The sequence below is a fragment of the Manacus candei genome, unplaced genomic scaffold, assembly GCF_025592945.1.
Source record: "Manacus candei isolate 608988 ecotype Guabito, Panama unplaced genomic scaffold, ASM2559294v1 h1tg000025l, whole genome shotgun sequence".
NCBI classification, from domain to species: domain Eukaryota; kingdom Metazoa; phylum Chordata; class Aves; order Passeriformes; family Pipridae; genus Manacus; species Manacus candei.
Window position 1 is genome coordinate 11,265,163 of NW_026138073.1, and position 24,157 is coordinate 11,289,319.

The 24,157-nt window shown below is 52.5% G+C and overlaps 1 protein-coding gene across 1 annotated transcript in view; it reads right to left on the minus strand.

Annotated features, from left to right (window-relative positions):
* The window catches only part of PLXNA1 (plexin A1), a 119,586-nt gene that overhangs the window by 42,494 nt on the left and 52,935 nt on the right, over positions 1-24,157 (minus strand). Inside the window, exons 5-10 of the mRNA XM_051788910.1 lie at positions 23,991-24,091; positions 23,408-23,531; positions 21,078-21,231; positions 20,285-20,384; positions 11,121-11,235; positions 6,386-6,586 (exon numbers count right to left, since the gene is read on the minus strand). Coding sequence (XP_051644870.1) covers positions 6,386-6,586; positions 11,121-11,235; positions 20,285-20,384; positions 21,078-21,231; positions 23,408-23,531; positions 23,991-24,091 — 795 coding nt within the window. The remainder of the gene's footprint in view (positions 1-6,385; positions 6,587-11,120; positions 11,236-20,284; positions 20,385-21,077; positions 21,232-23,407; positions 23,532-23,990; positions 24,092-24,157) is intronic.

A 24,157-nucleotide genomic window follows, 5' to 3' on the forward strand; every position in this document is an offset into this window, starting at 1 on the left:
CAGCTGCCCTTGCCGTAGTGCAGGCAGGAAGGTGCCCTCTCCACCCACAGGCACAGCCACACTCAGGGAGATGGCAGCATCCAAGCAAAGCAGCAGCCTCCTTCCTGACCTGAAAGCAGGTGGGGATCAGGCAAGGGTTGCTTATCAATCTGTCCATCCTTTGGGATCCAGACAAGAGCCCACAGATAGCCAGGAGGTCCCAGCATGCTGGCTCCTCCCTGCTTCAAGCTAACACAGTGCTAAACATCCATTAAATACTTAACTGTTATTAACTTCCCAGTTAATCAATCCCGGTGGCTGGCAGCAGCCTGGGATAAGCAGCAGGATGAGTGTGAGTGTGGGGATGCACCTACCCAGGCAGTTCTGTTATCAGACCAGATTTTGCTCTACAGAGGTGCCCAAGACCACTTGGCTCTGCCAAAGGATGATTTGGTTTGGCAGTTGCTACAAGGACAAGTTGTGGGAAAGGGATGTTTGAGAGCAAAAAACGACAGGCACAGCCCTGAGAGCAAACCAACGGCACCCAGAAGAGAAGTGCTCTCATGCAGCACAGTCCACAGAAGGAGATGGGAGAAAAGATGTCATCAAGTGAGTCAGCAACTGAAATAGGAGCTGCCTGGCTCCTTACCTAACCCAGCCAGCCTCTCCATCCCTCTCTGGGAGAGCTTACAAGGCAAATATGGAAGACATGACAGAGGATGCTTCAGCCCCACCAACCTGGATACCAGCCTTCCTAGCAAGGTCTCCCTCTGTAGAGATGCAGTTCAGGCAAGAGAACTCACCGCTAAGCCTTTCTCAAGGCTTCTCACCCAAAAATTACCTCAGGCATCTTCCCAAGTAGCAACCAACAACCTCATAAGCTTCTCACATCCGCCCCGTCCCCATGCAGGGGATGCCACCAGCCTTGCACATTGCAAGGGCTGTGGGTGTCACCTGCCCTGAAGGTCCCACTTTCAGTTCTAGCAAGCCCACTGCTTTCCCACCCACCAGCTAGCAGTAACAGGCACCAACAGTTGCCCAGCTTCCCTTGGGATGAGGGATTCAGCACTTGGAGAAGGTGCCTCCAGGGAGCCACACAGGGGACAGAGCTGCTGATCTGGGGGCAGATCACACTGAGATGCACTTCAGGATGCTCCTGCAAGTGCTGTACCAACTAGCCAAAGCACTAGCCCTTCCCAGGCCAGGGGAAGCAGGGTGACCCCCCCAGCCCTCAGATCCCTTGCCACAGGGCATCCATCCCACTCCAGCCGCAATCTGCACAGCCCAGCCCGGGGGAAGGCAGCGGAGGGGCTGCTCCTCTGCAAGGAAACCCACACATCCAAATTTCCCGTGCAACAACCCTTACTCCCACATGCACCATCCCCCTGGGCTGCATTTCTGGAGGAGAGCTTGGGCTGCAGCTGTGTCCTATTTTTCTGTAGTTGATGACCTCAACTCCTTCCCTGCACTATGGGGACGGCAGTAATGTACATCGCGTCTCGCCAGGGCTCAACTGCAATTCATCATTATTTTATCTGCTGGAATTTAATTGGATCCTATCAAACTCTCCTGATACTCCCTTTTCACTTTAAACACTGCTGCAGGAAAGATAAATGTAGGCACCGCTAGGACGGAGAGCACGGCTTTGTCGGCGAACGGAGCTGGGGCTGCGAGTTCCAATCCTGTTTCCCTCTCCATGGCTGGTTAATTAGAGATACATATACCGGAGGTGTGCAGTGCTCAGAACAGGGCATGTGTGTATGATTTATGTTCCTCTATAAATACACCCTTGGCCGAGTATACCGTCATCCACACAACGGTGCAACTTGACAGTAACACTCAGCCTCTGATTCTGGATCTCCTCTTGCTCTTTTCACATGGATCTCCTCCTTTCCTCCCCCATCACACACAAGCTTCCTCACCTGGATTCCTCCTTCCTGAAATCCAGCAGGGTGTGAGAACCTGAGACCCTGGGAATATGTCAGAGCAACACTCAGGCTCCACAGCAACAAAAAAAATACTCAGAAAACATAAATTTACCAGGTCTTAACTCCCTCCCCAGCATTCATACCTGGGGCTGGGCTTCAGCACCCACGCTGGTTCCCACTTGTGTGCCCACCTCATCAGCCCAGCTTGCTCTGCACCCACACTTCATCACTGGAACAAACAACTCCAGGAGAACATCCTGACCCGATTCTGGCTGGTGAGCAGCAACCTCCACAGCCACAGCAGAAATAGGTGGGTAGGGTGGGCTCTCCGTTCCCAGGGGTATGGGCAAGAAAGGAGCCAAAAGGGAGCCAGGGAGGTGACACAGCTGCTTCTCGCCACGTGAGGCTTTGGTTAAAAGGAAAGGGAAAATACTGAGGCATGAGGTTTAATTTAAAGTACTGAGACAACAAGCTCATGGAAAGGAGATCAGGGGTTCTTCCTATTTATATATTTAAAGGAAAAGAGCAAATCGGGGGGTATTTCAGCCTTATGAGGAACGTTATGGAAAGAAAAAGCCAAACCCTTGGCAGCAAGAAACACCTGTAGCTATTTTGCCAAGGCCAGGACTAAATCAGATCAAGTCCAATGTTACAAGCAGTAGTGCAGATTCAGGATTGTGGCACTTTTCAACAGCAAAATTGTTTCATTTCTGCAGCAATCAGGAGGATCAGCCCTGCTGAGGGATGGTAGATGAGAAAGAACAGTCAAAGGCAGGGATGTTTGGGAAATGAAATTCAGTGGCATTACCTGCACGTGTTAAGACAGGTGACCATTTTTCCATCCTCTGCTGCAAAAAACAAGCCTGGAGAAGTCTGCTTCCAGAAGATTAAAAGTAACCAATTAGCAAAAAAATAGTTTATTGGCAAAAACCTTCATTTTCTTAGACAGGCTTGTCTTTCCTCTTTGCATCTTGACAATATATGTGGCAAACCTTTAGGATTGCTTTCCTTTTGAAGAGCAGAAAGAGGCCAAAGTGAGGAGGCAGAAAAGGTTCCTTTGGCTTGATTTTTGCCCTGCGATGCTGGGGGACACCAGAACTGGTCTCCCCTGAGTTTGCCAAAGATCTATTGGGTGTTCCAAACAATGTTTATAGTTGACACTCAAACTCTAATGAATGGACTGCTGCATATTTAACAGATGTCCTTTCTTCAAACTGCAAACAAGTCATTGGAGTTTGACAAGCACTAAAACTAAACAACAAAGAGTTTTAAGGGGCTTGACTTATTATCCCTACCATTCACCAGTGACTCAGGAAAGCATCCCTAATTCCACAGAGTAATTAACCTCTTGTTTAAATCTCACTAAACTCCTGGAAACAATGTGTGCTTAAATGCCTTTCAGAGGAGAGGACATCCATTCTTCACTTTCTGGCTGGGAAGATGTCTTTTTTTTCCTATTTCTCCACTTGCCAGTGTCCTCCACACCAGGCATGACCCAAAATCCTAACCCAAAGGATGAACTGCAATGGAAGAAGCCAGCAGGTCATGGGTGGGTGACAGCACAGGAGCCTGAAGCGCTTTCAACCAGCCAGATGGGCTGTAAAAGGCGCGAAGGAGACAAACACCACAGAAGTGTGAATCTGAGTCCCCCACACCATAACGCAGCCTGGCTCGATGCCCTCAAATGTTAAAGCAGGCGAGCAGACCCTGAAAGCAAGGTGGCTTCTTTCACACCAAAACTCTCCTCTTGCGTCTGTGAAGACACCCTGCGCCTGAACACCACGTCTCCTGCCCAGGACTGCAGCCCCACAGAGCTGCTGCCACTCCGACACACCTCACAACACCTCACACATGCTCTTCTGGCAATTTGTGCTGTTTTCAGGGCACCCCTGACAATTTTCAGGTCAAACATCCACCACTGTCAGCCCAGGATAAGGTGCTGGTTACCTCAGCTCTGCGTGAGGACCACAGGGTGGGCAGGCACACCTCAAGCTGTCCCATCCCTTTGGAGAAGAGTTACAGAGGCCGTATATAGCTCATGACACCAGTCCTGGCAGCCATGGCACCCCTTGGGAAACCCACCACAGGCAGTGGGTTTTGCTTCTCTCTCTCCCTCATGTCTGGCAAATTGAGATTTACTGGGGAAAAATGAGCTCAAATCACTCAGAGCCCCTTGCCAAGCTCCATGTCTGTTATGTAAAGGCTCCTCTCTGGTGCAGGCACCTCTGCCCACAGGAGCCATCAGGCTGTTGCTGCCAGCACTGTACAGCCATAGCACTTCCCTATAGGGAGCATCCTGCAGCACACACGTCCCAAACTGCCTTGGAATTAACTGAGCCAAACCACACACTCCATAATTGGGCAGAAGGGACCTGCCAGCTCCAGACAGAGGAGACCTGGCAGAAGGTTGGGCTGGCCAAGGGGCTCTGGCCAGGCAGGGGCTCACGAGCTGTCCCTGCAAAGGTGGGGACCAGCAAATCACTGCAAGAAATGGAGGTCTGTGAGCCAACATCCACTTCCCCCATGTGCACAAGGCATCTGAGGTTTTGGATCCTTGGTGCTGATGCAGCTCTGTGCCCAGCTGACGGTTCCTGCAGGCTGGGCTCTCTCCTGGGAACAGAGACACCACACTTCTTCCACACTCTGGAACAGGGCATTGGTTCCTCCAGCCTGTTTCCAGACACAGGCGCTCCAGCAGCGGGGCCAGGCACGGACACATCACAGAATAGCCCTCAGACAGCAAAGAAAGTTCACAAAGCAGCCTTCTGCTGGGACAAGAGTGGTTCAGCTGACCCCCAAGAAGCCTCCCACATGCCTGCAATGGAGACAGAGCAGCCAAGCTTGGCTACCAGCAGCAACGAGACCCTGGTGAAGGGACTTCCACCACTGTGGTGTCTCTTTGCACACACATCCATCATATTCCCTTTGAAGTACTAAGAACAAGCCGTGCAGGTGACAAGCAAAGACTGGGGCTGGGAGCAGACCTGCATGACAAAGCCCCAGTGAGGGTCACAACACCACAGAGCAACAGCCCTGACAGGTCCATCTGCCTTCTTTTCTTCCCTGAATGCAGCAGCAAGAAGACAAATCTTTGCTTAAGCCACCTGGTTAATGGCTTCTCACAGCACAGCCCTGCAGATTCCGCTCTGGTCCTGCTGCTCCCTGGGGCCTGGGCCTTGTCCTGCTGCCTGCACCCACCTTCAGGCCAAGCACAGAGCCACCAACATTTCCAGCCAGCAGCTCAGGACCGGGAGCATTTCTGCTCTTCACAAACTGCCTATTACCAAGAAAGAGCCCCAGCAGCACGGCATCCCCCTGGCACTGCCAGCACGGCATCCCTCAGCACTGCCAGCATGGCATCCCTCAGCACTGCCAGCATGGCATCCCTCGGCACTGCTGGCCAGGGCAGGAGGCAATAACTCAGGATGCTTCTCCTGCCCAAAGGCTCCACAGCCCTGGGATCACCGGCAGAGGGAGGGAGCCAGTGCTCATCTTCAATGGCCTCTAAATGTCACTCGTGCCACCAAAGGGAGCAGGGATCGGCGCTGGTGTTAGGCTATAAATGAGCTTTCACAGTATGGGAGATGAAAAACAAATTTTAAAAGGATTAAATGGGAGAGAGAAGGGAGGGGGCAGCTCCATGTGGATGAGGGCAGGTCTGTGCAGAGCCCAGCAGGCAGCCAAGGAGCTGAGCAATGCTGGCTCCCAGTGGGGGCTATTAACACCCAGGGTGGTTTGCTTGTGGGCCTGGTGCACAGCAAGAGGTACACACACAGCTCACCCAGGGCTGCAAAACACCCTCCCACTTAGGGATAAAGCACCCAGAGAGGGCAGAGCAGGCAGAGATGCCTGCAGGAGAGAGCTGAAGTGACAGGGCTGCAGGGAGCAAGGACACAGAGACAGGGAGTGATGCAGAGAGCATGGGCAGGCAGGCAGGCAGATGGGAATGAGGCAGCTGCTGGTCAGAATCAGGGATGGAGTCAAGGATAGACAGGAGCTGCAGGGGAGGAGGGGAAGCACTTGCAGGGCTGGCCAGCACAGCTGCATGTAAGGGGCTCCTTGTGTGCAGCAGGACACAGAGGAGTTAGATCGATCCCACCTGTAAAGTGGGATGGCTTGGTGTCAGGGGGAAGCAAGAGCAGGCAGAGAGAAGGAGGAGGCAAGGCTCTGGCACATCTGGGCCAGCTGGCTCCAGTCCAGACAACTTTCTTCAGCTTTGCAAAGCCAATTTTCTTGGAAGTGCTCCTAAAACCTGGTGGCCCCAGCATTGATCCTATCCAGAAAAACCCCAAGCAACCTCCCCGTGCACCTGGGTGAAGTGGCAGAGAGCCTACCTCAACACCACAGCACCAGAACCCCCCGTTACCTGCCCATGGGAGAGCAAACCTGGCCATGCAACGAGCCGGGGTGGTCCCGGGGCAGGCGGGAAGGAGCAGCCCCACAGACAAGGCCCACGCCAAGGCAAAGCACGCACTCACCGAGGTGTTCTGGCACTGGATGCTGGTGCTGTTGAAGCGCAGGGCAGTGACACGAGTGGTGCTGCCAGGGATGTGGAAGATGCACTCGTAGTTGCGCTGGCCAGACTGCGGCTGGGGCAGGTTTTTGGCTGTCAGGGTGATGGGTTTCACCACACCCACAGGGATGTAGATCTGGGTGGAAGGTAGGATCTGTGGGCAGTCCTGCAAAGGAAACAAGAGGCAGTTGATGAGATGGGAACACTGTGCAGCCTCCCCCCAGCATCCTGTGACCCTCTCCTTGGCTGGCAGGCTGGGCACATGCTTGAGTAAACACTCATGTGCCAGGACCCAAACCAGCATCTCATGGCTGCTCTGCCCACAGCTCTGGAGACAGAAGAGCACAGAGGAATCTGGTGGCAGGGCAGTAGTGTTTTCCACAGCATCAGTTGATTTAGGTGGGAGGTAGGGAGAGGAATCATCTATGGAACCTGTAACCTGGCACCACAACAGCAACACATGTCTGGGCTGACTGGTAATGAGATGGACTTTATTGTGTCATTGCAGTCAGTACGTCTCAGACTTAATGCCCACCGGGCTATGCACTGTCAAGCTACACTCTTGGTCTTCCTCTTTCCCTTACAGCCTCCATCCCCCTTCCTTCACAAGTGGACAGAAAAGCTTGAAGCAGACAGGACCAGCTCAAAGCAATGCCACCCCAACCAGCCCATCTGCAGGCTGCCCAGTAAACAGTGCCTCTGGCCAGGGAAAGCTGGTGAGTCCAAGCTGGAGAGAGCAAGGCACCACCCTGCCAGCCCCCTGCACTCCCTGGGGAAGGAGACACTGGGAGGGCAAAGCACTCTACTTGTAATAGCCACAGGCTCCCACCTGCTCCAGGGGAGCTGGTGACTCCAGTGTGCAAAGCACAGGGGAGCAGGAGAGAGCAAAAATAAATGAGCTCAGGCAGCAAAACAGCTCTGCAGCCCCCGTGGGTGACACTTCTGCAACAACAGCCTGATGCAATCCCGCACTGGCTTTGCCGAGCTGGGCAGAGGTCTCGCACCTACAGCAGATACTCCTGGGAGTGTTGGCTTGAAATAACATCAAGAAGGAATAACATGTGCTGAAACAAGCTGCTTTGAAAACAGACACAGGGTGGACACAGCCACCCCGCTGCTCCCGCAAGGCTGCTGATGGCCACAGCACAGCTGCAAGGGCAGCTCTCACCCCAAGGCCACCAGCAGCCACGTGTGACCAAGGCTGCCCAGCTGCCTCCTGCCACCCTGCAGCAAGCCAGGCCAGACCTTGTACAGCACCAGGCTTTATCTCAGCCAGTATGATTAATTAACTTTCAAACGATGCAGAGAAACAAGAACAAAATTGTTTCATTTAGCAAATATTAACAGAAAAACCCAACTAGTTTTACTCTCTGGTTTCCTGTTCTTCACAGGACTGTATTCCCCAAAAGCACAATTTTTAAAGGGAAGAAATTATTTACCCCCAAAACATACTAAACAAAATGAAAGCAGAGAGGAACAGTGATGTCAGCTCCAACCCAGAGATAGCAACGGGTCTGGGACAGTCTGGGGACCCTCAGTGCTGCTCTGCCACCTCTCTGCTCCATGTCATGGCTGCCCCTCTGCAAAGGAGGGCTTCAGTTGCCCCCCCTTTCAAAATCAGCTCAAGACTCATAGCAGGAAGACACCTCATGCCCGTTGCCATTTCCATGGAGTGGCCTCACCGCTGCAAGACAGTTGTTCCCCACCAGCTCCCAGCTCAGAAGTGCTGTTGGAGGGAGCAGCCCCCACCTGCTTGATCCCCCTCCATGCTGCAGTGGGACCCCTCGAGTGGCACACGCCTTCCCTGCAGTGCACGCACACACTCAGCAAGGATTAGCTCCTGGCTCATTCTCACACACCCCCACCTAATTTTTCAGTAATTATTGCCGCCAACCCAGCTGGGGTGGTGAGTAAGTGGTGGGTAAGTCCATGCCCCCCCTGCTGGGCTCACCACGGCTGTTTGTAGGGCTGGTGCCCAAGGAGCAGAGTAGGCACGTGTGTCCCTCTCCCCACGCAGGCAGGTGGGCTCGTTCTGCTGACTCGTGGTTTGAGCTGAATCCCCCCGTGATGTCACATGCTCCACATCTGCCAGCAGAAGTGTCTCATCCAGCAAAAATGTCATCCCGCGCCCAAACAGGAAGCACCTGGTGCTGGTGGGCGCCCACGGTGCCCAGAGGGGTGGGGGCACAGGGACAACTCATTTCCCCTACAAGTCCAACCACTGACACAACTTATTCCAGCATTGCCCAGTACTTCCATCCCTTGGGAACACTCTGCACAGCCCACAGAGCTCTGCATCCTGCCAAAAACAGCCCCTCCTAGCCCAGTCCCAGGAGCAGGGAGCTATGAAGGGATGGGATGAGCTTCTCAAAAAGCAAGACCCCAACACACAAAAACTCCCAAACATTGCACAACTTGGATTTTCTCCATTAAAACCATTTTTCTAGCTGGATAAGAACATGATATGGGTGTCCAGGTTCGTCTGGAGAGGTAAGAGTTTTAGAGTCACACTGCAAAGGCTGTGGTTTGGGTTTCTCTGGCAGGTCTCAGCTCCAGCTGCAAGGCTGTCCCATCAGCAAAGATGAGATGAAGGCAGTCTGGGACTGGGCCTGCCCCTGGCTTTGAGGTTCCCTCACAAAGTCCTCAGCCATTCCCACTGGTGGGGAATGAAGAATAAACACAAGCTGAACCTGCTTAAGTTGAACTGACACACTTGGTTCCTGCAGTCCAGGAGCCTTTCACCCTCCACAGCAGCTCTGCATCAGCAGGGGCTGTCACAGGAGAGCTGCTTTTTGGAATGGGACACTCCAGTGTCCATCACTGACCATCCTATGGTCACCACCATGCACCCCCAGTTGGAAAAAGGGAACAGCAGCCTGTGCTGCTTCATCACCCCTTCCCCAGCACTGCAAGCCCCACAGCAAAGCCAAAGAGGAGGGCAATCTCCAGAGCCCAGGCTTTAAAGCCACCACAGCCAGAGGGCAGGGACATCCTTCCTGCTATCATCATTCCCAGGCACATTTACATGAGTGGTGGCTCCTACCCACAACCCATTCCAGCTGTGCCACCCCCCTAAATCCCCACAAACATCCCCGGCATGTCCAGGACAGAGTGCCATGGGTCACTCTGTGTTTTCCTACAAAACAGCCACTTTCCTACCCAGGAAACCGTGGTGAACCACCCGTGGGAAGTAGCAGAGACAGAGATGAGCTCTGTTGTTACCCTCTGTTCCTCTATCTCCTGAGCAGTGCCCACCACACTCCAGCCAATGCAGACAGACCAAATCCTGCTTAAAATAACCCTTCTGCAGAGAGGATGGGGCTGGATGTCTACCATTAACTTGTCCAGTGGTGCCATGGGCTGGCACTGAGCCCCCCCACCCACCACACCACCCTGCTGGGGACCGGGATGGCCAGGGATGGGGACGAGATGTCTCACCTCAGCCCGGTCACAGAGCCCACAGCAGCGGCTGGTCTGAGGGTATCTCACCATCCCTGCTGGGAATTGCTGAGGCCACACCAACGTGCAAACAGGCTGAGCCAGGCACTCCAAACCTCAAGCCAGGCACTGCTCCAGGTCCCAGTGTGGCCAAAAGGTCTGCTGGAGGACACCCTGCTCAGGAGTGACACAAGTTTCTGAGCAGCTGGTCTGTGGGAGAGCTGTGAATGTCCCAAAGACAACAGAGCTGTGGGTACAGCTAGAGGCTTTTGGGTTTGCCTGGCAGAGAAGGGCAGAGACCAGCAGCCACCTCAATGAGGTGAATGGGCAGACGAGAGTCACTGTGCTCCAGTGGTCTGGACACCACGTGTTGTGTTTGCAGAAGCAATGCCAGGGCTGCCTGGAAGTGTGACCTCAGAGCAGGCTTCTGGATGCCTGGGATGGGCAGATCCTCACTAGATTTCTTCAGGGCATAAACTAGGAGAAAGCAGCTTTTTCCAATCTTGTCATGCTAGTGAATCCCCCCTCAGGCAGCAGGACCCTTCCCACTGGGCCCACACACAGGCAATGGAAAACCCAGGTAAGTTCAACCAGAGCCTCCTTCCAGAATAAGGACAGAGGAGAAACTCTCCTTCCCATAACTCTCCCTTCAGGACCCAAATCAGGATTTACTGTAGAGCCAGCAGTGGCTTGCTAGACCTCCAAACCCAATCCAAGCAGCCAGCGATGCTCCCACAGGCTGGGGACACCAGAACGTCCTGCAAGCACACTGCCAGTGACAGGTTTCCCCAGTGGGTGGCATGGATGCTGCACAGGATGAACCCCCACAAAAGAACATGCTCTTTAGCAAAGCAGTTGAGACGAAGAAGGTGTGAGGTGCAGCAAAACGGTTTGTTTTACAGACTTCAACCTTCACTCTCCAAAAACAAGTCGTTCTGCAATGACAGTTCAAGCTTGCTCCCTTCACAAACATCAAAGGAAAATGCTTTGGCGTCTCTGCCTTTGTTTTTTCTTTCATTCACCCTAAAGTGCTCCCGGCTGCACCCAACTTCCCAAGCTGCCTCTCCTCAGCCACACAGCTTCTCTCTACCAGCACATAGTCCCAGCAGCATTTCCCATTTCCCCCTCACTGCTTCTCAGGCAATTCCCAGCACCCCAGGCGAGGCAGTAGGAATGGTTTCCAAAGTGGTCTGTCCTGTGGCCCCCCAAGGAGCCACAACAAGACCGGGACAGGAGAGGGGAGCAGTCTGATGTTGCCTTACCTCGGAGAACTTGACACGTCCCTCCAGGAAAGAGCAGTCGGCAGCGTTGTGAGTGCAGATGTGGCGGTACTTGCACCAGTGGCAGGGGAAGGAGCCGTTCACACAGGACAGGCAGCTGCAGAGAGAGAGAAGTGGGCAGTGTCAGGGCAGCATCGAGGCAGAGTCCACAGGGGCACTTCTTGGGATGCTTCAGCAGGACCCCGTATCCCTGGGTGGAAAGGACCCTTGATCCATGGGGCAAGGGTCGTGCACCAGCAGGTTGGGAAGGGAGGTGCCACACACTCTGAATCCCCAGGTTTTGCCCATGGTAAGGGGGGGAAACAGCCTTTCTGACACCACAGGGTTTGTGTCCCAGCCGGAGTGGCCAGACTCCCTCCTCCGTTTGGCAGACTGACCCTGCCCACCCCACTCTCGCAGGGGCCAAGCTCCAGACTTTGGGAGCTTTATTTGGGTTCACTGAAAGGCGATTTTAGCAACAGGCAGCAGAACAAGGGCTCTGCACTGCAGGGGAACAGGGGAGAAAGGGCCAGATTAATGCACGCTCATTGAGAGGAGAATTATAACTAGCGAAAGGTTGGGTCAGATTAACATTTCGGGACTGTAGGGCCTTTCAGCTGCTCACAATAGGTTGTGTGTGACCCCCTCCCTCAGCCCCCTCATCCCCAGCCCTCCACAGCCGTGCACGCGTGTGTCTATGCGCTCCCACCCCCTCCCTCCAGCCCCAGACGCTTCCGTCTCTCTCCCCAGCCTCCTCTCCAAGCTCTTTGTGCAGGCTCTTGCTCCTTTCTCCCTGTTTCTTCTGGGGGATGCCCTCGTGGACCCAGGGATGTCAGGACGCCCATGCTCTGCTCTACATTCCTCTTACCAAAGAAACCAGCCCAGGCACCCGATGCCTCTCCCCAGCGCAGGAGGGGACACAAAGAGTCCCTTCCTTGTGGAACCATTCACAGGAGCAGCAACCCAACATCCCCTCGCTATCCTCTCCAAATGCACACCCTCTCAGCACACAAGGCATCCCTGTTGGCAGGCACAGGGGATCCTGTGGACCCCCACAGCTGGATGGTGGCTTTCGGGGTTCTCACCCCTGTGAGGAGGGAAGGGGCTGAGCTGTCCTGGGGGAGGGGGGGGATTGCAGCAACATCCCACATTTAGTGCACAAGCCTTCACAGGGCAGGTCTGCATCAGGCATGTCCATGCAGCCCAAGCTGCTCTCCCGAGGAGGAGACAGGAGAGCTGCTGAGGCATAAGCTAAAAGGCAGTAAAAATAATCAGCCTGGCTTTAAAAAAGAAAAAAAAAAAAAGAAAAGGGAAAAAAGCAGCAGTACTAGTTTTCTCCTTAGAAGGCTGATACCTGCGCTCACTGATCCAAGCATCAAAAGGATCAGGCCCAAAGCAATTATATTTAAACAAAGACAGGCTCTTTCTCTGAACACAGCTCTGGCAGGAGGCAGGCAGCCCTGCCCAGCCCAATCCTGCTCTTAAATCACAGCTACCTCTCTGCCTCTACCCCTGGGAAATGACAGGAAAACACAGCATCACCCTGTGAGGCGGCAGAAAGACAATCTTCTTGGACAAGAGATCTTTGGTGGCAGAGCCTGGCACACTGAATCCCTCACCCTCCAGCAGACTTGTCACTTTGGAGGTGTGGGGACAGCACATGAGGGAGCCACAGGGTGAGGGCAGCCCAAAGTGCAAACACACACCCAAGGCTTCCAGCTCGCCCTGGGGTTTCACACACCATTACATATACAGCAAGAGCTTCCCAAATCCATGTGCACACACTAAGGAAATATTTAATTAAGCTGCTTGCAAAGGGGGTTGGAAGTCATTTCCATGTTTCGCTCACATTTTCACTTCCAAATGAACAGCCCTTTTAGCTTTACCCACAAATATGCTAATTGAGATGCTCCTTATGCAAATATATGCAATTTTATTTCAGCTGCAGAGATTCAACTTAAAAGCAGAGCCACAGCCCCCTATCTCTGGTTGCTTTGATGGAGGGAGGTGCAGAGAATGGGGGTGTGGGGAACACAAACAAAGCCGAAGGACAGCTCCTGTCTTCCTGCTAAGGGCTCAAGCACAACCAGTGGACAGGCAAATCCAGGATGTGAAGGAGCAGGACAGGGAACGCACAGGTTAATCCTCATGGGAGTAGTGCAGCCACAAAGAGGTCATGTATGAGAGAAGCATGGTACAAGCAGTCACAAGCCACATGCTGGGGCATAACTACCAAGCCTAATTGCCTCCCCCTCCCCCCACAGCAAAAGGAGAGATTTTCCAGTCACCAGCTCTTCTGGGGTCTACAAAAAACATCATAGTCCCCTTTCCACCACCTCACAAGCCGTCTCAAAGCTGGGTGAAGCTCCCGATGCAGCCCTGCCCCAGGGAGCTCAGCCCCAACAGCTGCAGTTCCACTTTGCAGTTCTTCAGGGCCAAAGCCAAATCTTGGCTAGTTCAGGACTCTTCTCACCTGAGAGTCTCCTTTGCCATTTAACTACTACAGGTCCCAGCTGGCCTTCTGGTCTCTGCTTGCCAAGGGATCTCAGGTTATCCTCCATATACAGCCCGAGGTGCATGGCTCCCCCTTCCTACTTCAGCCCACCCAGTTGCTTCTAACTTAACTGAGCCATTCCTAAAGCCGCATCCCCTTAGATGGTTTTCACACTCTCCCTTCTGCTGAGGTTCTCCATTAGCCATAAGGACATCAAATGCCACCATGAGAGCACTCACCACACACATCTTGATCCGCAGCATCCCTGCTGCGTTTAGAGCCTGTCTGGGTCAGCTCCCACCCCCAGCCAAAGACTGGACAAAGTGGTGAGTAAGTCAGCACACAGGTGTGCCAGTAACACGGTGGAACCCTGTTTCCAGCTTGCCTCATTCCTGCATGGCTATTTGACCACCCCAGCTCCCTGAAAACCCAGGGCAGGAGCTGAGGCAGGGACCCCCAGCTGCTGGTCAGGCTGGCAGTGTGGTTGGGGCTGTATCCTCAGTGTCCATATCCCCGGTGTGTCCGTGTGCCACTGCTGTCTGTTCCCGGCACAGGAGCAGGTTGCTCGGCAGCGCGATGCCATCTGTGCCGTCTCTCTCCTTCCCACGGTCAGGCACTCTTCCCTCATCACTTCTTGCCTAAGAGGTTTTCATCACTCCTGATAATTAGAGGGAGGCTCTCCTTCATGTGTTGAAGTGCTCCCCTCCTTGAAGCGTGCCAGGAGAGCAAGAAGCCCAGCCAGGAAGAAAACTGATGGTGGGGGTTCAGCACAGACATGGACCCACAGCTTGCTCCCCATGTGCCTCCTCCCCAGCCCGGCCAGGTGCCAGGTGGAGATGAAGCCCAGGTAAGGCAGGGAGAAGGAGGTCAGACCCACCAGCAATGCCCCCCTTGCCTCCTGATGTCCTCGTGCAAGAGGAGTGGCACCAGACTCAGAGCAGCATTTCAGGATCACTCTGTGCCAAGTGCCTCATCCCAAAACAAGTCCAGGCTCACTGCTGGCCTGCAACCTCCCCCTGCCAAAGCAGGCATCCCTGCAGGCATCAGGGCAGCTCTGCCCACCTCTGAGTGCATCAGGGACAAAGCCAGAGCATCACCATGCCTCCATGCTTGCCCACAACTCACTACACAGCTGGGTCAACACCTCCCAACACTGCTCCCTCCACTTCCCTAACTGATCCCAAACTTGGTTAGGCCTGCTAGGGAACACCCGACACAGCTGCAGAAAAGCAGAGGTGCAGAGAGAGCAGAATGACAGCAAAGAAGCCTCTCCAGGGCCACAAGCACTGCTACAGGTTGAGTCCAGACCCAGGGGTGGCCTCGAGGACCGACTCCTTGCTGGGTGTGCGGGCAGCTCTGCAGAAGCCACCTCTGGCCACCACAGAGAGGTCACAGCTGCCTGTCTCTGTGCCTGACCTGAAGCAAAGCTGTAGCTGATGGGAAGCACGGGGAGCCAGAAGTGCTGGGTCCAGGCTCTTCATTTAGTCTCCTTCCTGCTCTCCCAGCCCCAGGCGTGCCACATGCCCGAAGGAGCCTAGAGCTCTTCACCACACTGAACAGTGAGGGCAGAAAACAAAAACAGCATCCACAGGAGTGAGATAGGCCTGAGCAGCAAACATGAGAGGGACAGGAGGTGCAAGCATTGCACACACATACATACACACAGAGATTGAGGCTATTTCCATGGAGCAGCGCATTCCTGAAGGAAGAATGGGGAGCAAAGGGCAGGGAGGAGGGACAGGGGCAAGTTGAACGGCACCAAGAGCAGAGCAGGGGAGGCCCATTAAAAAAAGGGAAGTATAAACACCGTGTTGATGAAAACAGCATCTGTGCAGGCACAGCACAGCCGCCTGTGAGCCCCCTGACTGCTGCTCAGACCTCCTCTTGGCAGGAAGATGCTTCCTTAGTGAATACTCAGCTCCGGCATAGCCTGCATCTGGAGCAGCAGCTGTCAGGGCTGAGGGGCTGAACTGCAGTGCTTTGGGCTTCATATCCATCTCTCTGCCCCAGGAAGAGGGGAAATCCTGAAGAGCTGTGGGACCAGACTGTCAGTGTCCCCCCCAGCCCCTACACGGACCTACAGGCAGCTTTCTGACAGGTACCCAGACCCAAAGCCAGGACAGGCATGGGGTGGAAGGTCAGCTCTTGCCTCCTTCCATCTCTGCCCATCTCAATCAATTTCTGTCCTTTTGACACAAGTCCAATGCTATTCCATTGCTGCTGGGTTTTGCCAAAGTCCTTACTCACAGGGTAATAGCTGGACATGCTGACCCACCACAGGATGGTCCGGGTCATCCACCATCATGCTGAAGGATGCAGAATCATGCTCTGGGTTTAAAGGTAATTCCCTTGAAACATCCTCAGCTTCCTCCCCTCACTGAAACACAACATCAGGTTGTACCAGCCCTCCTCATTCACAAGAAACATGACATAAACCAGGTTATCCCAAGCTGTCTCTGGGGCCATCCTACAGATTTTCCACCTGCCCCGGCCCAGGAATACACAGGGATCTGTTACCACCATGCAGCTCAGCCATGCAAACCCAGATACACTCACTCAACTGCTTGCAGCCATCTGTCCATGCCTTTGAAAGGAAAGCATCTGTAAGCATCTGGAAACGAGCAGCACTGGGCCAGCAGAGAAGCAGCCAGGCCATGTGCGGGCAGACGGAAAGGCTGCAGCGAGGAGCCCAGTGGCACGAGGACTGGCATCATCCCACGGGTGCCAGCGGGTGCCTTGGCCACCAGAGCAGCCCAGCCCCACCTTACTGGCACAGCCCCGCTGCTCCCAGCCCTTGGGACACACATTAAAATCCCATTTACTTAATGGAGGCTTATTGGGAAAGCCTGACCTGTGGGATAGAGCCACAGTAGTGTAACTTGGGCCTGGAGGAGTTAAAGCCATTTGGCATGTCTGCCCCTGCTCCATTCTTGCAGAAATTCATCACCTCACAGACAATGGGACCCGACTGTCACAGCTCCCACTGCAGCAAGGCACAACCACAGGGCTGGTAGCACCATGACAACCTCCCAGATTGGAGACACCAACACAGGTTTCCAGGATGCTCAGATCCCCTCTCAGCTGATCCCCTCAGTCAGACCTGCTGACCTGTGATTTTTCTCCTTTCCTGGTGCCACCACCTGGATTTTTGCTTCCACGTTGCAATGGCTGGACATGCTGGCAGGGAGTCGAGTCTGGTGATGCACTGGGCATGCTGGTGCTTGAAAAAACAGCAGCACTGCAAAACCTGCCCACAAAATTGAAGGAAGTACCAAAGGCTCTCATCTTCTTCCCCATCCAACTCCACTTGCCAGCTCCCTTCCCACAGCCGCACTCTCCGAAAAGCCAAACCACAACAGGATTTATGAAACAGTTTCCAGAGAAGAAATCCAGCAAGGAAACATGGAAATAGTGAGAAGAAATACATCTTAGTATTCCCTGGAATTGCTCACTGGCTTTCAGTGAGGATTCCCCGCTCACCCAGCCCACCAGCAAGAGCGGGCACTGCCAGAGGCAGGCAGGGAGCCTGGTGTTACATCTTTATCTTGAAAGGGAACTCATTTCCCCACAAATGCTTTGAAGAGGGAGTTTAACACTGACAAAGACAACCTCAACATCTGCCCGAGCAGGCGCTGGACTGGCTGATTCATTAAGACAATCAAAGGTGCTGAGTGGCCTTTAAATGCCTACTCCTGATCTGTGTCCCATCAGAAACCCCCCAGGGAATCCATCCTGGTCCCTGCCATGGCATTTTTCATCATGCCTTCCACTGCAGGAACCAGAGCCTGTCTCCAGGAGATGCAGGGGAGCCTGCATGGGCAGCCCTGCTCTCCTGCCATGGGCTGGCAGCAACCCTCAGCCACCCACGTCCCCCTTTGCAAGGGCCCCATTTCTCTGCATTGAACTCTTAGTTTCTACTCCCCCATTCAGTTCATTTCCCACAGCTCAGCCAGAAGCATCCCCTGCTTTAGGAGGGGATGCACAAACCTTTAGGAGCAAGATGCCCAAAAGATGCCACTGCCTGGTAACACCTGCCTGAGCCCCACGGGAGCCCTGAGTCTGCTGGGGTGTGGTACACAAAGTTGGGATCCCCAGAAGCTTCCAAGGTGACTCTGCTGGAAAGGAATGGAGCCCCAGAGAGGGTACAAGTCTCAGACCAGGGCTCCCAGAGACTCTGCACAAAGTACCCCATGAATCAGTGGTGCCAGTCTGTGAAGGGCACAGTCCCACACAGGTGACACTATTTAGCCCTGCTATAGCAGACAGGACAGCTATGGAGCTCTAACTGGAAGGCACCCCCCTCAGCCCAGATCATCACAGCCAAACATACAGGCAGCACAACCCACTCTGGACCCTCCTTTACCGCAGGAGAAGGGATCAGAAGCATTTTCCCTTCTGCAACCCCTCCCTGGACCAGGTGGGTTCAAGGAGTCCTTGGAAATGCATGGGAAGAACAGTTTTGCAAGGTGATGGGAAACGAGAGCCAGGATGCTCACACAGCAGCAGGACCAGCCCCACAGCCTGCAAAAGGGTTTCAGCAGCGCGTTTTGCTGATGCCTTTCCAGATGTCTGCTGAAAATAAGAAGGGTCAGACTCTCTCCAGCGCACACGGTGGAGCTGCGTTGGCTTCCCTGGAGCTACCCCAGCTGACATCAGCAAAGAACTGCCTTATAATCCTCCCATCTCTCCACAACCATCTGAAAAATCTCACCTAAACATTTCACCCTCAGCTGAGAAATGATTTGACATGCAGAACTCTGGCTTCCAACCTAAGCAAAACTGCCCAAATACAAAAAGAAAACGTAATGCACAGTGATCAGAGATCTCCACAGGAAAGACATTAGCCTCATGGAAAACCATATTGTTCCTAATACAGAATTTATCAGGCTGATGTATAGATTTTCCTCCACAAAATATGAAACCTGGATCTGAAAGGCTATTAACTCCAGAGAGATCCATTAAAGACGCCTGTCTGCAAATGGTATTTAAAAGTATTGCATCATCCCAGGAGGTATTGTCATGCTCTTTGGCTATGATTCGACTGCAGGTCACATAGTTAAAACTACCTCCAAACTAAAACTCTTGACATAAAAAAAAATAATAATAATGTTCACCAGCCTAGAACATGGACTTTTCTATCAGCTCCAACTGGAGCCCATAAATATTAATGCATCCATAATTAGCCTTTTTAAATAATGCATCCAAAATTAAACATCAACGCAGTAATAAATCAGTCAGGGCTCTTTGTTGTAGGTTTGTTTGGGGGGGGGGGATAGGGGTTTTTTCCCCCTCTGTGTCAGGCACATAAAATAAAATGCCAATTCCCTCTCCACCTCTTCCCACCGGAGTGCTGATTGGACCAAATCTGATGCCATTTGTACTTAAAAGTCATCTTTCTTTCATTTAGAAAAATAAAAGTCATATCTAGTTTTTGATTTGCAAAATAATGACATGCAGCCTGAGCCAAAGCTGAGCTAATGTTATTGAAACCACAGGACGTGAAGGGAGACAAAGCTCATCTCGGAGTCAAGGTGAGGCAGAAAGTCAAGTTTGCAAACTCTCTCCTCCCTCGCCAGCACAGGGCTCCCAGGAGCAAAGAGCAAAGAGCGGGAGGGCAAGAATCCCTGTGATGCAGGAGCTTTGCAGGGGCCCTCCTCTGACACATCCCTCCCAGAGCTCACTCCGGATGACCAACCAGGGTGCCTGCATCTCACCTGCTTTTCCCTGATCAAGGTGGAACTCCAAACAGGCTTTGGAGGAGCAAATTCCAGCAGAGTCCCTGAGCCAGACTTAACACTTTGCAAAAAGACTTCCAAAAGGCATTTGCTTATCTATAATTACTGATCAGCTGGAGTGTCACCATCCATGGGAGGTTCCTGGCAGAGTAATGAAATCACTTGCATTCTTGAGCTCCAAATTCTTTGCCCAAACACACCCCAGCATCAACTCCAGTCCCACAGCTCAGCTCAAGCACAGTGCTGGCAATTCCTCACCAGGAGTTGAGGTTTGAGAGTTTAGACACCCTGCTTAGACAGTACATCAATAGTCCACACCTCCTCTATTTTATCAAACACATATCTCAAGCTGTCTAAAAACCCTTACAGGAGTAGATTTCACAGCAGCCTGACAAGAAAGAAAATTCACAATTACTTCCAGTCAGGAAATTCTTGGGTAAATGCCCCAGGACATGCAGCATGTTCCATCCCATGTTGCTGTAACTTTCCAGCTCCCTCTCCAGCAAGCCTGGGAAGCAGGTACCGAGGCAGGAAAATACAGGCTTTTCTTTTTGCATTGCCAAGTCCCTCCTATTAACTGTTTCCAGGAATAACAAGACCCTTGGCATTTTCAGTCACATGGATTGATTGCTACAGTCTGCAATGCAGTAAACTTCCTTTTTCTTCCAAAATTTTGCCAAACCCAAAGTCCTGTTTCGATGTGAGGTTCTGCCCTGATGCTACACGTTCCCACACACCCAAACCAGCTGTGGGTACTCTGGTCACCATCCCAGTTTACACAGGCAAAAGGAGGAGGTTTCTCACTGTAAACACCACTGTACTCAACTGCCCTTTCCTATTGCAACATTAGCACCTGGAAAGCTGAGAACTCTCTCCCAGTCTCACACCATCCCAACAATCTGTTCCCAGAGCCCTCCCACAAAGTCCAGGCCACTTACGATTGATGAACACTGCAGTTGTAGAAAACAAAATCCACAGAGGCAAATTTCTTCCCCGTCTCTTTGGATTTCAGGTAGAGCTTCACCACTCGCTTGTCCCCTTTGAGAGACCCAGGCAGAAAAAGGCATCAGAAAGGATACACTCCATGGCCCAGCCTTCAGCTCAAGGCTTGTGATGTGCTGGAGAGAGCTGGGCATCCCCACTTCATGCAGTTAACTAACAAAATGACCCAAATGTGGCAATAAAAAGAGAGCGTTCACCCACCCCCACTCAGACACCAAACAGGCCAGGAGAGCCCAAGTACAGCTCTGAGCCCCTACAGCTGAACATAACCTGCTGGCATGGAGACTGGTGCCTTGGGTTGTACTGGTGGTACTGAAGGGGGGTTTAACAGTCCTGGGGTCAGGAGAATTTCCCAGAGCCCATGGCCACCTACAAACACATCTGCCCAGGAATGGTCCACAGGTGGAAATAGGGCCAGGGTGCCCAGGAGTGGTCAACAAGTAGAATCATAAAATGGTTTGGATTAGAAGGGACCTTAAGAATCACCTAGTTCCAACTCCCCTGCCGTAGGCTGTGCCCAAGTAGCTGTGTCCATGGCTTGGAGGAGACCAACGACCAGCCACAGGCAGCACCTACACCCTCCTACACCCTGAGAACCCAGCTCAGGCCCAGATCTCAAGACTGAGATTGCTGTCACCAGAGGACTGTGCTCTCCCACATCTGCCTGTGGGGCAGCACATGGGACAAGGTTTGTCTCAGGCTTTTTCCCACCCCAGGGCACAAGCTCACCGCGGCCCCTGGTGATGGGGATGACGTCCTTGGCAGAGGGAGAGCTGCAGTAGATCTTCCCATCCTCAATGCGGCTCTCAGATTCAGTGAAGTCTTCAAAGGAACAGTTGACTCCTGCCGAGAGGTCTGGGACGTTCCAGGCCTGCAGGACCAGCTGGGGAGGAGTGGCAAGAGCATCAACACAGAAAATTTGCAAAAAAACTCCTCTTTGTGTAAGTCCAGCAAACAGAAAAGACATGGGGTGCAATCCCTACTCTGCCACCACACGTGGCGGGGAGACCTGCTCTGGGCTTTTGCAAGACAGCCCCATCCATGTATCTCCCTGCTCAAGAAAGGAGCATGGATTTAAATGGGTTAAGAGATGGAATGACTCACAGCCTCCATCCTCGGCCCTTGCCATACCACAAGCCATTACACCTCACCTCTCTACAGAAACCAAGAGCAGTGTCAAGGCTGAAGTGTGTTTCACAGAAAGGCACCCACTCTGGGAGAGTCGAGGAGGGGAGGAATCCACCTCTTCCTTCACAAAGTCATCCCCAGGGTCAGCAGTTCTCACTTTACAAAACGCTTGCCTTATTTCTGATTTGAATTTTTCACAGCTTCTAGCCATTAGTTCTTGTTATGCTTTTCCTTGATAGATTAAAAAGCCCTTTAGTCCCTGATATTTGCTCCTTGTAAAGGCACTTATACTCTGTAATCAAGTCACCTCTTAATCTTCTTTTTGATAAGCTAAGCAGATTGAGCTCTGGAAGTCTCTCACTGCAAGGCATTTTCTCCAGCCTTCAACTCATTTACATGATGTTTACGGGAGGTTTTCAGTCTCTCCCGTTGAAAGCTGGACTCCAGCCCAAGCACAGCATCCCTATGTCAACCACCCCAGACCTCCATACAGCATCCTGCCATCAGCAGGAAGATAATTACCCCAGGGGTGAAAACACTGCCCAGCTCCCGGCTCTACCCAAGGAGCACCGAGAGCCGCACAGTGATGGCACAGCCCCAGCACCGCTTTCCAGAACATCTGGAAAGGGCTCAGCCCCGGCACCACTTTCCAGAACATCTGGAAAGGGCTCAGCCCCAGCACCACTTTCCAGGACATCTTCAGCCATGTTTAACTTTAGACTTGGCAATATCAAACCCCAGCTTCTCTGCTAAACCAGCCACACTCAAACCCAACCGCTCTGAAGGAACTCTCACTCGTTCCACCTTCCAGTGCCATCATTCCAGAAGGTCCCATCTGCAGCTATATCGCATTTATTCTCCACATTACTAAAGAACATTTACCCCTGCAGAAGTGATTTCCAAACTGTTTCCATCCAGTGACAATTCCCCTCTGATGAGGAGTTTTTGAGATCTGTCACGGAGCCAGTTCTTAATCCACTTAACACGTGCTTTATCAATATTGTATAATGCTAATTTTTAATCAGAACGTTGTGTTGTACTGAGTCAAATGCCTTGTAGGAGCCTAAAGACATGACATCCCTGCAGTCCCTCTTCTAATTCAAGTCATAAATTCATCAAAGAGTAAAATGTGGTTTGTCAGACATAAAACCATGTTGACTGGCATAAATTATATTCCCATCCTTAAATCTTTTTCAGGTGTATCCTGAACCTGCTCTTTTTCTTTAGTTTTTCTAAATCTAAAGTCCAACTAAACAGTCTCTGACCATTTCGCCCTTTCTGCATCTGAGAAAAAAAATAAGCACCTTTTATGTTTCTGGGGCTTTTCTCAATATTCAATTATTTATTACAAAGTCATATTATTACAAATATCCACAGGCCATAGAACTCCTTGGCCAACTTTTTTAGGATTCCTGAGTGCTGGATACCCAGACCTGGCAGTTTATTGCTAGTATATGCTGTTTCTTGTTCTCTTCATGGTGCTAATGGCCTGGAAAACACTTCAGCAAAGTCCATCATCCTTTCTGTCTGCACAGAGAAAGAGCAGCAACTTGTGCATCAAAGCCTCATCCCAAAATATCTACCTCAGGCGAGGGTCAGAGACAGGCTATTGAACTAGACAGATCGCTGGCCACGAATGGCATTTCTGATGGTTGTGCTTGTATTATGCAGAAATATTTATTGCTCAGTTGTGTCTTTTCTGAATAATCATCAACTGGTTTATTATCTCCATCAATACGGAACCAATGGCCAGCCCTCACCAATGCCCTGCACTTCGCTATGTTTTATTTGTCTCAGACCTCTCTTCCCCTTTCTCCCTCCTTGTCACATAGTCATTAGTTATTTTTAATTGTCGTCTCCCCAGCCCGATGCCTCCAGAGGGCCAGGAGGTGTCTGGGGGGCGTAATCTGAGGGGAGCAGAGGTGTCTTACCGGGACCTCTGACATGGTGACCGAGATGTTCTTGGGCTGCACGGTGAGCTGGACGCACTGCCGCAGGTCGGAGGCGAAGCGCTGGGGCTCGTCCGCCCGCTCGCACCGGTCCTTGCGTGAGCATCTGCAGGGGCATGAAAGCAAAACGGTGAGGAGCAGAATCCCCCAGGGGGTCCTGCATGGCTTTGGGCTGACACCACAGCACACAGACTGTTCGACACAGAGATGATGTCAAGGTAGGGATCTTGGGTGCCCGAGGCCCATATTGGAGCTCTGCTCTCCCATGGGACTTCTGGGGGTGTTTTATATTCAGTTTTTCTCACTGGCACAAGGATGTCGAACCCAGGAGCCCATAGGCAGGATTAGTAGGCCCTGTCAGCAGCTTCACCATGCATGGATGCTCATAAGCACAGCCTGGGCACTGCGGGAGGGGATGACAGGTCCCTTGGACCACTCCACCCCTCCACATTTTGGGGACAAAGCTTGGGGGGGATGTCCCCAAAGAGACCATCAGTGGGGACGGACACATTTTACCAACTGTAGGTTGCTGGCATGGCCCCAGGGACAATCCTGTGGTACTTACATGTTGTGGAGGACGCACCAGCCACAGTGGGGGTCCCGGGAGCCCAGGCACAGCTCGCAGCTCTCATACTGCTCACAGCTCTCCACTGGCACACGCGTCACCTGCAGGGGACAGGCACAGAGTGAAGGGGGACAGGCTGAGTGTTTCTCTGCTGTGCCCACACCTTG